Below are 13,555 nucleotides of genomic sequence, written 5' to 3' on the forward strand. Positions count from 1 at the left end.
CTCTCACTGAAACAGTGCAGAGAGGCAGGACATAGCGTGTGGATGATTTGATTTGTGTCAGTTTAGGTTCCTTGACATGAAAAGGTTTGAGAACGACTAATTTAGCTGTTCCAATAATCTACTGGTTTTCCTTCCCTCAGATCTACACGCTGTGGGTGGACTGTAAGAACTACGTGGATGTGACGCGGCGCTGGTATGCTGAGAACATCTCCTTCCCTCTGAGCTTCTTCCTGCCCGGCCGCATGAGGACACAGCAGCTGGAGAGGCTGCGGCTGGTCAGAGGAGAGGAGGTCCTAGAGCCAGGGGAGCAGCTGGAGAAGGAGGTGAGGAGCCCGGCTCAAATATGACCTCCTGGGGGAAAAACGGATCAAAAACAGGATTCTTGCACATACATAGACGTAGCCACCGGGACGAGGTGATGAGGGGCGTAGTGGAGAGCAGAGTGGCGCCAACGGACGTCCAAAATGCTTGATGGTCACGTGACCCACGGAGCTCCATTCCATAGGCTCCATTCTAACATCAACCTATAGTGGACCTTCAAGGATAGTATGTGGCGGGCCGTTAGATTGCATAAAATAATGCTATAATAATGCTGATAATATACAATTTGATTCTTTAAATGTCTTAACTGGTGTCATTCAACTTTAAACCACGCAAACAAATATTTAGAATGACGTTGATCTTGTTCAAGTGATTGCATGTTGGCCTTCTCTTAGACTCTCCAAATCCACTGGCCTTCTGTTAAAGAATGTAACACGAGTGCATTCAGTTTCTGCGTGGTTAGTCCTGACAGTGTCTGTGCACTGATCCACACACTACCTCACAAGTCAGCTGAAACAAGTTCACCTCACAAGTCAGCTGAAACAAGTTCACCTCACCATTCACTGGATCTCAATTGATTGAAAGTGGCAGGTGGCAATTACCACAAGTCTTTCAATTATCTCTCTATCTCCCTATTGGCCGAGGCTTGCTCTTAAAGGCGCGGTAACTTAATAAATCCCACAAAGCCAAAATACAATCTGTTGTCATAACATACTGTATAATAAGTGGGTCAGACAGTTAATTACCTGGGCGACCACATTTTAGTGAAGGGCTTTTAGAAGAGAAGTGACCATCTAGAATTATGAGGAGAAAAAGCTTAAGCTGACGGTGCCCCCTGTTGAGTATAGATTTATAGTTATGATGGAGAGTTGTGCATGTTAGAAGCAACACAGAGAATTATTAATGTTAGAAGCAACACATATGATCTTTTAATATACCAACTAATGGTCATAGAACTATGAAGGATACTTTTACAAACATTTCAGAACATCTAAAGTGACTTTGTGCAACTGTTGTGCAATGAGATTGAAGCATTTGTTAGGCGGCTCCATAGTTAGATAGATGTCTTTCTACTGGTATTTCTTAATTTCAAGCAAGTGTAAAAACTTTGAAATATTGAGGAAATTTGAAACAAATAGCCATTTCCATTCAGCTTTTCTAATAAAATACAGCAGAAGTCACATACCTTTATGGAAAGCCAGCTGCTTTTGAGTGTGGAGAGCAGTAACTATGTACGTGTTTTACTCCTCCACAGCTTTACCATGACGCCCTGGAGTGTGTGACTCTGCTCTCTCAACGCCTTGGCTCCCACAAGTTCTTCTTTGGTGATTCGTAAGTGAGCTCAACACTCAAACAGCAGTTCCCTGACTCCCCACCTAATAAAATGGAGAAATAGCGTGCCATGATTGTAAGGGTTCAAACGCAAAGAGCAAGACACATTACCTTCAGACCTTCGAACCCGCCACTCCTCCGAGTTGGCTGCTTCTGCTCTGGCATACTGGCTGACATGCAACAGCCATTTCCTCAGTTGGAAAAAATGACTCGTCCAATGGGCACCGAGGGGGCTAACGATGTGCCAATCAGCGTCAATAGACAGTGCAACAGGCGGGGCTAATGCGGTTGTCAAGTGTGTCAGACCTGATAACAATGGTGATCGCTATAGACGAGATAGACAAGATAGACGCTGCATCCCGTCTGTTTTAAATCAATTAAAAGTACAAATGAGTTTAAAATCCGAACAGCACTCTGCTTTGAAGGCATTTATTCAAAGGGGAGATGTTTTTTTCTTTGTTATTACATTCAAACTGCTTCTTTCCAATGAAACACAAACAACTGAATGTGAGCGGGAGGCTAATGTTACTTGTTTGAAATATGGTATGGCTGTTTGGCAGAGGGAGAGGAGGAGAGCAATGAACTGGTAGCGTACCGGTAGTTGGACGATGACGATGACGATGATGATGATGAAGGACATCTTAATTGTTTTTCTTTGTTCCAATCTGTACTCTACTACAATACTAGGCATGTACTATCATACTGGTTTAAATAAGCAATTTGATACTTTCCCATTTTTGCAGAGCAAGAAATCTGTGCAAAAAGAATTAAACGCCGAAATAGACCCTTATAGACGCCGGTCTGAATTTTTTTTTTTTTTTTTGTAAATAAACGCCCGGGAGTTTATTTGAAATTTTACAGTATTTCAAAGGGGACCCTTGACCTCTGACCTCAAGTCTCCCCTTTATAGATAAGTTTTCACAGCCTAATGTTGACTGGTATTGGGTTATTTAGATAAAAAGTTATCAAATTTAAATTTTGTAATTGTTAGAAATGAAATATTTATGATTAAATAAATGTTTGCATTCACCTAATCAGAACTAATAAAACACATCAATGGGATTTAAATTACATGTCTAAATTACGTGTTCTGTTTATGAAATTCAAAATATAGAGAAATACATCATCTTAGTCTCGTGTGTTGATCAGAGTTGTGATTAAATGGTTTCAAAGTGGGGCACGGCATTCTTAAGTTTGGGAATGGCTCGTGTCATTCCCCCTAACCCCAACCCTAACCCCAGATATTCATTCATTTATTTATTCATTCATTTATTTACTTACTCTATGGCACAATGTGGTGTAAAAAGGAGCTTTGTAAATCAATGGGACTTGTCTTTGTGTATTTGCAGTCCATCCTCGTTGGATGCCTATGTGTTCGGCCACCTCGCTCCCCTGCTGAAGATCAAGCTGCCTAACGGGAAGCTCCAGCAGCATCTCAGCTCCCTGGAGAACCTGAGGACCTTCTGCTCCAACATCCTGATGGTCTACTTCCCATCAACAGGCCAAGGTCAAACACACTCAGCTGATCCCATGCTATCAACAGGCCAAGGTCAAACACACTCAGCTGCTTCAAGGCTAATCATGTTGAGCAATCCTTTACACAAGATTCCCAATGCTCATGGAATTCTGGAACATCATGGAATCTTGAGATGCATATTAAAGACAGGGAAAGTTAAGTTACAAAATCTAATAAATGCTGGTGGTGGGAAATCTGTGAATGTCAGGGAATTTTACAAATGCGTGACTTTCCAGGAATCAGGGCTGGACAGTGCAAGCATTTTACTTGCATTTGCTACTAAAAATAGAACAGTGCGAATTGTAAAATGCAATAAGGTGTGCGAATACAGAATTCATTCGTTCAATTCATCAACTCGGAAACATGACCACAGCACGGCAAAACACTGGAAAAACAAAACAACAACCAACAAGCAAACAAAACAAAAACAAAACCCATATCAAAATTCAATATTAGGTCGTGCTATTATCGACATTCAATATTACAACATGGTGCTACCAGCCGCATAAGGTGCTTATATGCTTGTAGGAGGTATTGTGCCCGGGATCCCACACAGGGGGTCCATGAGGAACCAGCCCGGCGAATCACCCGTCACCCCCAACCTCAACAAGGTAGGCCAGAAATGTGTCCCAAATAGCAGAGAATTTCGGAAGTGAGTCGTTCCTCAGGAACCTAAGTCTCTCCATCCGTATAACAGAGGTCATATCCGTCAGGGTGAAGAGGGGGACTTCCATTCCTTCAGGAATAGTTTCTTGGCAACAATTGTCCCCTGTGTCAGAGACTGCTGCACAGCTGTAGGAAAGTTCAGAGAAGACTCCAAGCAGCCGAAGATGACAAGTTCTGCCTCCAGTTGAAGGGTTACTTTGTAGGCCTTAGAATAAGACGTGTGCATTTTGACACGAAAACCAGTCACCTTCTTCTCAATTGTGGTTGACGGGCATGATCTCTGTTATACGAATGGAGAGACTCGGGTTCCTGAGAACCAACTCACTTAAAACAATTTCAACTATCTGGGACGTGGTTCTAGCCGACCTCCACGAGGTTAGGGTTTCTCATGGACCCCCTGCACCACCTCTCTTACAAGCATATAAGCACCTTATGCGGCTGGTAGCACCACATTGTAATATTGAATGTCGATAATATACCGGTATGTATGTTTTTTCTTTCTTTTCCTTTCCTGTGTCTGAGCCTGTTTGTTTGCTTGTGTGTTCTAAAAAAATTGAAAATAAAATATATAAAAAACAGTTGTGACATCGGCTCTCCAACTGCCTTTTGTCAGACCAGTGTTCATTTTGTTGACAAAAACCATGATGAAAAATGTTTGGGAGGGACAAATTGGGAAGAGATCCTCCAATCAGAAGAGAAGAAGTTAAACAGTTAGATCTGTGTCTGTATTGCACGTCAAACCTTAATACCCATAATATCAGATTAAGGAGTTTGGAAATTCTAAAGAAACTGTTTTCTTTGACTAAGTTGAGACAAGATTCAAGATTCAAGTTTATTATTTGTCCCAGAAGGGCAATTTGTGTGCAAGCAGATCTAAAAAGCATAGCGAATACATGAAAAAACAAAAACATGGACAAATTAAAACAAACATGGAGCATGTCCCCTAAAATGTGACTAAATAAAAACACGATGAGGTTGACTAAATATGATAAAAACAAACACAGACATTTGACACAGGACTAAGACCAAATAAAAAAAATAGCAGACAAAATGAATACTACTTTTCATGTCTCTTTCAGACAACCCGAGCCGCAAAGTACCCACCCAGACAACAGATGGCAGCGACTTTGACAACGAACCCCATAAGAGACGCAACCAGATCATGTCGGTGCTGTTCGCTCTGGCAGCCATGTTGGGATACGCCGTCTTCACAGGCATCGTCAGCATCGAGCGCGTTCCAACCGGGGACGCTCTCCCTGCCCCGACGAGCCACGACGTCGACGAAGACGAGGACGACTGAGCGGATATGAATGCTCTCACACATACTTCACATGGAGGAAATGGAATCGCATTCCTCAATACGTAACTCCACCACCAAGAGACACTTTGAACTTGACAACATAAACATTCTAAATTGTCCCTAGCTTACAGTACTTCGTCTTCCAGTGTTTGCCAATTCAATAGCTGGCAGGAAATAAGCTAGGTTTCAAACTGTTCCCTAGCAACACAATTCCGTGAAAACCGTCTATAATGCCACAAACGTTTGTTATCAGCACAGCTAATCATGCCATAGGTGGTCTCTCTTTTATTGTGAGGACAGTTTTTCTTTATTCCAGGGCGTAGAGGGTTCCAGGGTATATCCCACTCATGACCTCTGAATCCTCGAGGACTCATGTCATGGAAGGACGGGAGCTTGAAGCAGGTAGATGTTGCAGGCTGAGGGAACGAGCCTTTCTTTCATGTTTTGTCAGGTTTGGCAAACAGCTTTTTGACTTGATTTCAGGTCATTAATAGTAAACATGTTGAACCATCTCACACGTTTCGGATTCTGTCTGTTCACTAAGGTTCCTATTTTCTCAAGTTCTTGGTGAAATGTGGCCCCGCAGTAAATCTTGCCTTATATCTGGTGAGATGCTTCAGCGTGTACTAAGGCTGGGCGATATGGACAAAATGAAATATCACAATATTTTGGACCAAATACCTCGATCAGTATTGGAAGGATGACTTTTGGTGCTTTCACAAAATATTGACACAATGAGATTTTTGATCAATAATCCTCAGTAATGTGGATATAATGACTAAGTGAGTAAAGTCAAAGAATAGAACAGCTAGAACAGTCTGGTAAGTTGAGAAAATGCTTTACTGTCATGCAGCCTTTAAAACCAGGAAGACAGCACCATATCACCATATTAGCATTATCCAAAATCTAAGCCGATATCTATTCTCATATCACAATATCGATATAATATTGATATATCGCCCAGCCCGAGAGTGTATTCCACCCCTAGCCTACCCGGGGCCTGTACCACGAATGCTAGTCTGACTGGGTAGAAGCAAACCTAGAGCAAACCTTAGCTCTCTCATTGGTGCAGCCTGGTGGACTTAGCTCTCTCATTGGTGCAGCCTGGTGGACTTAGCTCTCTCATTGGTGCAGCCTGGTGGACTCAGCTCTCTCATTGGTGCCGACCATTTCAGTCGGTGCCGGATGGAAATCTCATTCCGCTCCCTGCAAGCTCTGCATTGGCTCCGACCCGCTCTGACTGCAGCTGCGGCCATATTTGGATTTCCTTTCCACGCCCCCGTGTGGAATCTGTATGCCTCTGCTGCTGTACGTGTTGAATCTGCCGAGCTCAAATGCCTGCTCCAGCCAGCCTGCATGGTACGTTCAGTGGATGGCTGTAAAGCACACATGGGCAAAATGTGGCCCCAGGGCTGGACCTGACCCCTGGACCATCTCGATCTGGCCCCCAAGGTCCTCAAAGAAAAACAAAACAACCCCGAAAAGCTCAATAAAAGGCAGAATTATGTTAATAAATCTCATCTGCTACACAGCTATTGGATTTGCATCACTATATTGTGTCGGGAGATTAACGAGAAATCACCAATCACAACAGGAGAGAGGGTTAAAAATAGGGAGACTCCCGCGAAAGTCAGGAGTGTTGGCAGGTATAATCTCCAATGTGTGGCCCTTCGCTTACTTGATTTAAGTCAGTATGGCCCTCTGGAGAAAAAAAAAATCCCACTCCTGCTGTAAAGAGACTTTTCCCCCTCTAGTCCACCGTGAAAGCGTTCCCAGCCAGACGCTCCCCACCCCTTTGCTGGACCAAAGAAAGTGGCCGGTGAGTGTATCTCATTTAGCTAATAATCAAGCCTTTAAACTACAAATGGAATTGAAAGTGAATGTTACATTATTTTCCAAGGTTGCAAATAATTGTACAGTTAAACACCATGAGGCTGGCTGTGACTGTAGATATGACTGATTCAATGATATAACATCCAGAGAGTTTGACTCAGGCAGAAAAACTCTGTAACCCAGTCAGATCAGGGTCAGGGGCGTGTCTAGGGGGTGGCCAATCAGATTTGAGGGGTGGCGCTGGCCACCCCAGTCCATGGTGGGGGGGTGGGGGGGGGGGGGGGGCAGTCGTTGCAGAGCCGGTTTGCTCAGGGGGCATCCGGGGGTGGGGGGTGACAAAGTCCTGATTTGTTTTTGGGTCTCATTGGAGAGGCGGATGGCAGTTGGGTAGAAGCTGTCTCTGCGACGAGAGGTTCTGGTACTGCAAGACATCAGTCTCCTGCCATGAGGGAGGACCTGAAGAGTTTATGACCTGGATGGGAGGGGTCAGCCATGATGTTCTGAGACCGCTTCAGGACTCCACAGTGTTGACTGGGGAGTCACCCAGGGTGATGGGGGAAGGTCAGTGTTGACTGGGGAGTCACCCAGGGTGATGGGGGAAGGCGGGGAGTCACCCAGGGTGACTGGGGTGATGGGGGAAGGTGGGGAGTCACCCAGGGTGATGGGGGAAGGTCAGTGTTGACTGGGGAGTCACCCAGGGTGATGGGGGAAGGTGGGGAGTCACCCAGGGTGACTGGGGTGATGGGGGAAGGTGGGGAGTCACCCAGGGTGATGGGGGAAGGTCAGTGTTGACTGGGGAGTCACCCAGGGTGATGGGGGAAGGTGGGGAGTCACCCAGGGTGATGGGGGAAGGTGGGGAGTCACCCAGGGTGATGGGGGAAGGTGGGGAGTCACCCAGGGTGATGGGGGAAGGTGGGGAATGGCCTGCATTTATATACTGCTTTTATCCAAAGCGCTTTACAATCAGTAGATAGTCTACATTCACCCATTCATACACCGATGGCGGCAGGCTGCCACGCAGGGTGCCTACACACCATCGGGAGCAAGGAGGGTTAAGTGTCTTGCCCAAGGACACAACGACAGCAGCTGGGAGGGAGCGGGGATCGAACCGCCAACCCTTGCATCATTGGCCGACCTGCTCTACCTCCTGAGCTAAAGCCACCCCTGGGGAGTCACCCAGGGTGATGGGGGAAGGTGGGGAGTCACCCAGGGTGATGGAGGAAGGTGGGGAGTCACCCAGGGTGATGGGGGAAGGTGGGGAGTCACCCAGGGTGATGGGGGAAGGTGGGGAGTCACCCAGGGTGATGGAGGAAGGTGGGGAGTCACCCAGGGTGATGGGGGAAGGTGGGGAGTCACCCAGGGTGATGGGGGAAGGTGGGGAGTCACCCAGGGTGATGGAGGAAGGTGGGGAGTCACCCAGGGTGATGGGGGAAGGTGGGGCTGCGTTCTTCTTCTAGTCAACAACCATCTCCTCTGTCTTTTGAGTGTAGAGCTCAACAGTCGTGACATTTCTTGCCCCGGAAGTGAGTTTAATTTTCTTTAAAATTTTCCCCCCGTCATTATTTTGTCTTTTTGCTCCAACTGATATGATACAGTAGGTCAGGGGTTGGCTTTGTTCCAGCCTTAAAACTCGGTAACACTTTATAATAACGTTCAGTAGTAAGTCATTTATAAGCTATTAGTTCATGATGAACTAATCCTTTACAAAACATTAATATACATTTGTAGGTGATTAAGTTGTAAGTCATTCAAAGTTTTTATATTCCAACCATGTCTCTATACACATTTGTTAATCATGAACAAATGATGAGCAAATCATTAGTAAATGAAAAAATCATCAACTAATAGCTTATAAATGACTTTACTACTGAACGTTATTATAAAGTGTTACCAACTCTTATATTGGATTTTGTCACTTCCGGGGTGGGAAACATCACGGAAAGTCACATGACTGTTGAGCTGTATTGTGTCACATGACTGTTGAGCTGTATTGTGTGATGATAGTGAGACATTTTTCTAAACTTGACCTCAGTGTATAAAATGACATCTTGTGACCTCTAGGATAATCACAGTCTTTGGCCTCCATAAAGTCTTTAAGACGGCCCTTAAAATTCCTACAGTGAAAAGGTAAGCCTCTTATATGTTTGAACACATTTTAGACAAGTCGGGTCTAGTTCAAAGTCTTATAGGCTCCCCTACTACAGCTAACATTAAAATTAACATTTACTGTACAGCTTTATTTGGTGTAGGGCCAAGTAGGCCTCTGTCTCATGTCTGTTGAAAATAAGTTAGACAATTAGACAGTTACGTTACAGCAGCTAGTGTTTACATCTTTGTCTAGCTGGCCTAAACACATTTCCCTCCAGCAGTTTTGTAGATGGAAGCACTTTGGGTTGCCTCCTTGACTCGTCTCCTTAACTCACTGGCTTTTATATATATATATACATATATATATATATGTATATATGTATATATATATATATATGTATGTATGTATGTATATATATATATATATACATATATACATACTGTATATAGACGGTTTTAACTTGACAACAAAAACATTCTAAATTGAAACCCCGCTCACTTCCTGTTGCAGTGTTTGCTATGGACATAAAAGAAAAAAAAACATTCAAGTGCAGGACTGACCATTCCGTGAAAACCGTCTATACAGCTGAGCAGCGAAAACAAAAGTAACAATGTCGAGTGAATATTTCTGCAGTTTGCCGAATGCTGAGAAAAAGGAAGTGCTGTGGGGTTGCGCTCTGGTGAAAACCATCTATATATACCGGTATATATATATATATATATATGATTGATTGATTGATTTTCTTTATTTAAGTGTCATGCTTCGAATGAAGCCCAGCCCACATGGGCTTACAGGACACTTTTACTGTTCATCATTTAAACAAACAATGATCAAAACATAAAACCAACAGAAAACACCCAAAATACATACAGTAAAGTTGTACAGCATGAAAACCACCACCTGAACCTACTTAAAGAGCTGTGCTTGCCTTCTATTCCAGGCCCTAGAGATAAAGTTAGCAGTCTTAAATACCTCAGTCTTAAACAACCACTCCAACTTCTGGCCATCATCTGCCCAGAAGAGCTCAAATATATATATATGGATCGCTTGGTTTAACCAAATAAAATCCCTTGGTTCTTAGGCTTAACCCGGAAGTGGGCGTGACTTTGGCTGTCTAAGCCACGCCTACTCCCGAGCCTTCAGTTTGTGGCTCCTGGGCTCCCTCACAGTGTTGCTGCCTGGCTGGAAGATGGACAAGCTGCTCTCAAGTCTGCTGTTCTGTGCACTGTGGAGCTGTGCAGCTTCACATGCTCAAGGTAAGGACATGAACACTTTGGTTTGGCTGGTCACAGATCAGTCAGTTCATGTTATTCATAGACAGAAGTCTGTTCCTGCACACTATGTAAGATAGTTCACTGCAGTTTATCTAGCAAAAGCTGTTCAGTTATTTTGTCTTGTATCCAGACATATCAAGCTTTTTTTAATGAAAATGTTCTTGTGTAGTTTTTTATTTTATTTCTTGTGAAATCATCTCACTGCACGGGCAGGATTCAAGAAAATATACCTTTATCGGGAGAATGTCCTACTTGTTTCAGGACTTGGTCAAAGTGAAATTGCCTCGGTCAAAGTTTATGGTTTAAGTTCATGATTTTCTTCATAGTTTTATGTTTTCTTGAACAAAGTCATGTTGGCATTGATCAAGTGAAATTGACTGAGAGCAGCATGATGCTCTGTTGACATGGTGTTTTAAGACGGGCTTTGTGCTGGACCACTCAGTCCAGTCCCATGAAGAGTCATGTTTATATCTAATATAATCAGCTGTCATGTTTAATGGGATAGAAGAAGATGGCAGAGATGACATCACTTTAACCATTGAACACTGAATGAAATCATCACATTTTCCATCTCTATTATCGCCTTTCTTCAGCCAAGTTTCAAATTCATTTTTTCTCCATTTCTATTTTGTTTTTGCATCGACTGAAATGCAGATTTATTTCAAATGTATTGTGACCAACTTTACATTAGACTATTCTGGCGATTTACTTACACAATTAAGGAATAATAAATGAATAAGTAATGCAACTGGATGAAATTGAATGGGGAGAATGTTTAAACCATTTGAAATGCAGAATTGTATCTCAAAAGGTATAAACAGCTTCAGTATTCAAGTTGTATTTAGTGATAGAGTGATACGGTATATTAGGAGGCTTCTACTGTTGGACCTATGACTGATAAATGACCTGATTAAATGGCTCTTCCTCATCCTCACCAAATCCTTCGTTGTTTTACAAACCTTTTCTTGACCTTTCATAGCTTTTGATTTTTGACATTTAACTACACAGATTATTGAGAGTTTTGTGCACAGCCTTGTAGGCTACCAATTTCAACAGAACCACTTCAAAAATAGCCTAAATATGAAGTACAGAGAACATTTAATTTTCATTGATCACTATAAAACCAAAGCCCATAAGTGTATCCCTGATAAGTCCGTAATTTCTCATGATATAAAAAAAAGTCATTAGTATCATGGGTTGTAAATGATTTATTAATGGGCTTGTTGCGTTAGGGTTAGTGGAGACACTATAAATTAAGGTATTTTGATGCCTTTGGTGCAGGTTTACATGGTTTATTAGTAAGTTATTATGAATGGAAAGTTCCTGTCTCCCTAAATTTTACATTAAATTAGAAAGTAAGCAGTAATTTGGGGTGTTTTAAGGTGGTTTTGATGGGGTCTCCCATAACTCATTTTAAGGCGATTTTTGCATGAAATAAGGGTTGAATTGATGTAAATGTAAGGTTATTTTCAAGGGTTCATGGAATATGTGCACTACTGCTGTCCAGCCTTTGCAGGGTAACTTCTCCCCACAGGCCTTTCAAAGTAAAAAGCCCCCTGCTCCACATTTGTAAGGCCATCGGAATGTAATCTCAGGTCATCAGTCAGACTGGCAGTGTGCTGGCTGCTTGTATTACACCTTGTTTATCTAAGGCAGGCTCTCTCAGCCAGGAGCCTGCAGGACTGTTGATCTTCCCCCTTTCATCACCACCATGTGGTCTGCAGACACCAGAGGAAATCTCAAGTCGCCCCAAATGACCAAATCACTTCTGATGCACTCAGCAAGAATACTGCTAAATAACCCTATCTCTAAAGTCAAGAATACTGCTGTCTCTAAAGTCAAGAATACTGCTAGATACTGCTATAACCCTATCTCTGAAGTCAAGAATACTGCTGTCTCTGAAGACAAGAATACTGCTGTCTCTAAAGACAAGAATACTGCTGTCTCTGAAGTCAAGAATACTGCTGTCTCTGAAGTCAAGAATACTGCTAGATACTGCTATAACCCTATCTCTGAAGTCAAGAATACTGCTGTCTCTGAAGACAAGAATACTGCTAGATATTGCTATAACCCTATCTCTAAAGTCAAGAATACGGCTGTCTCTAAAGTCAAGAATACTGCTAGATATTGCTATAACCCTATCTCTGAAGTCAAGAATACTGCTGTCTCTGAAGACAAGAATACTGCTGTCTCTGAACTCAGCAAGAATACTGCTGTCTCTGAAGACAAGAATACTGCTGCTGTCTCTGAAGACAAGAATACTGCTGTCTCTAAAGTCAAGAATACTGCTGTCTCTAAAGTCAAGAATACTGCTGTCTCTAAAGTCAAGAATACTGCTGTCTCTGAAGTCAAGAATACTGCTGTCTCTGAAGACAAGAATACTGCTGTCTCTAAAGTCAAGAATACTGCTGTCTGTCTCTGAAGACAAGAATACTGCTGTCTCTGAAGTAAAGAATACTGCTGTCTCTAAAGTCAAGAATACTGCTGTCTGTCTCTGAAGTCAAGAATAATGCTGTCTCTGAAGTAAAGAATACTGCTGTCTCTGAAGACAAGAATACTGCTGTCTCTGAAGACAAGAATACTGCTGCCTCTGAAGACAAGAATACTGCTGTCTCTGAAGTCAAGAATACTGCTGTCTCTGAAGACAAGAATACTGCTGTCTCTGAAGACAAGAATACTGCTGTCTCTGAAGTCAGAAAGAATACTGTTGTCTCTGAACTGAGAGAGAATACTGCTGTCTGTCTCTGAAGTCAAGAATACTGCTGTCTCTGAAGACAAGAATACTGCTGTCTCTAAAGTCAAGAATACTGCTGTCTCTGAAGTCAAGAATACTGCTGTCTCTAAAGTCAGAAAGAATACTGCTGTCTCTAAAGTCAGAAAGAATACTGCTGTCTCTAAAGTCAGAAAGAATACTGCTGTCTCTAAAGTCAGAAAGAATACTGTTGTCTCTGAAGTCAGAAAGAATACTGCTGTCTCTGAAGTCAAGAATACTGCTGTCTCTGAAGACAAGAATACTGCTGTCTCTGAACTCAGCAAGAATACTGCTGTCTCTGAAGACAAGAATACTGCTGCTGGCTCTGAAGACAAGAATACTGCTGTCTCTAAAGTCAAGAATACTGCTGTCTCTAAAGTCAAGAATACTGCTGTCTCTAAAGTCAAGAATACTGCTGTCTCTGAAGTCAAGAATACTGCTGTCTCTGAAGACAAGAATACTGCTGTCTCTA

The 13,555-nt window shown here is 42.8% G+C and overlaps 1 protein-coding gene across 1 annotated transcript in view; it reads left to right on the forward strand.

Moving 5' to 3' along the window:
• Positions 1 to 13,555, forward strand: part of LOC310785113 (thrombospondin-3b-like) — a 60,312-nt gene that overhangs the window by 14,554 nt on the left and 32,203 nt on the right. The window contains exons 5-9 of the mRNA XM_083646096.1: positions 141 to 323; positions 1,577 to 1,653; positions 3,003 to 3,160; positions 4,915 to 5,133; positions 10,227 to 10,313. Coding sequence (XP_083502222.1) covers positions 141 to 323; positions 1,577 to 1,653; positions 3,003 to 3,160; positions 4,915 to 5,133; positions 10,227 to 10,313 — 724 coding nt within the window. The remainder of the gene's footprint in view (positions 1 to 140; positions 324 to 1,576; positions 1,654 to 3,002; positions 3,161 to 4,914; positions 5,134 to 10,226; positions 10,314 to 13,555) is intronic.

The sequence above is a fragment of the Poromitra crassiceps genome, assembly GCF_964638095.1.
Source record: "Poromitra crassiceps genome assembly, chromosome: 11".
Taxonomy (NCBI): domain Eukaryota; kingdom Metazoa; phylum Chordata; class Actinopteri; order Beryciformes; family Melamphaidae; genus Poromitra; species Poromitra crassiceps.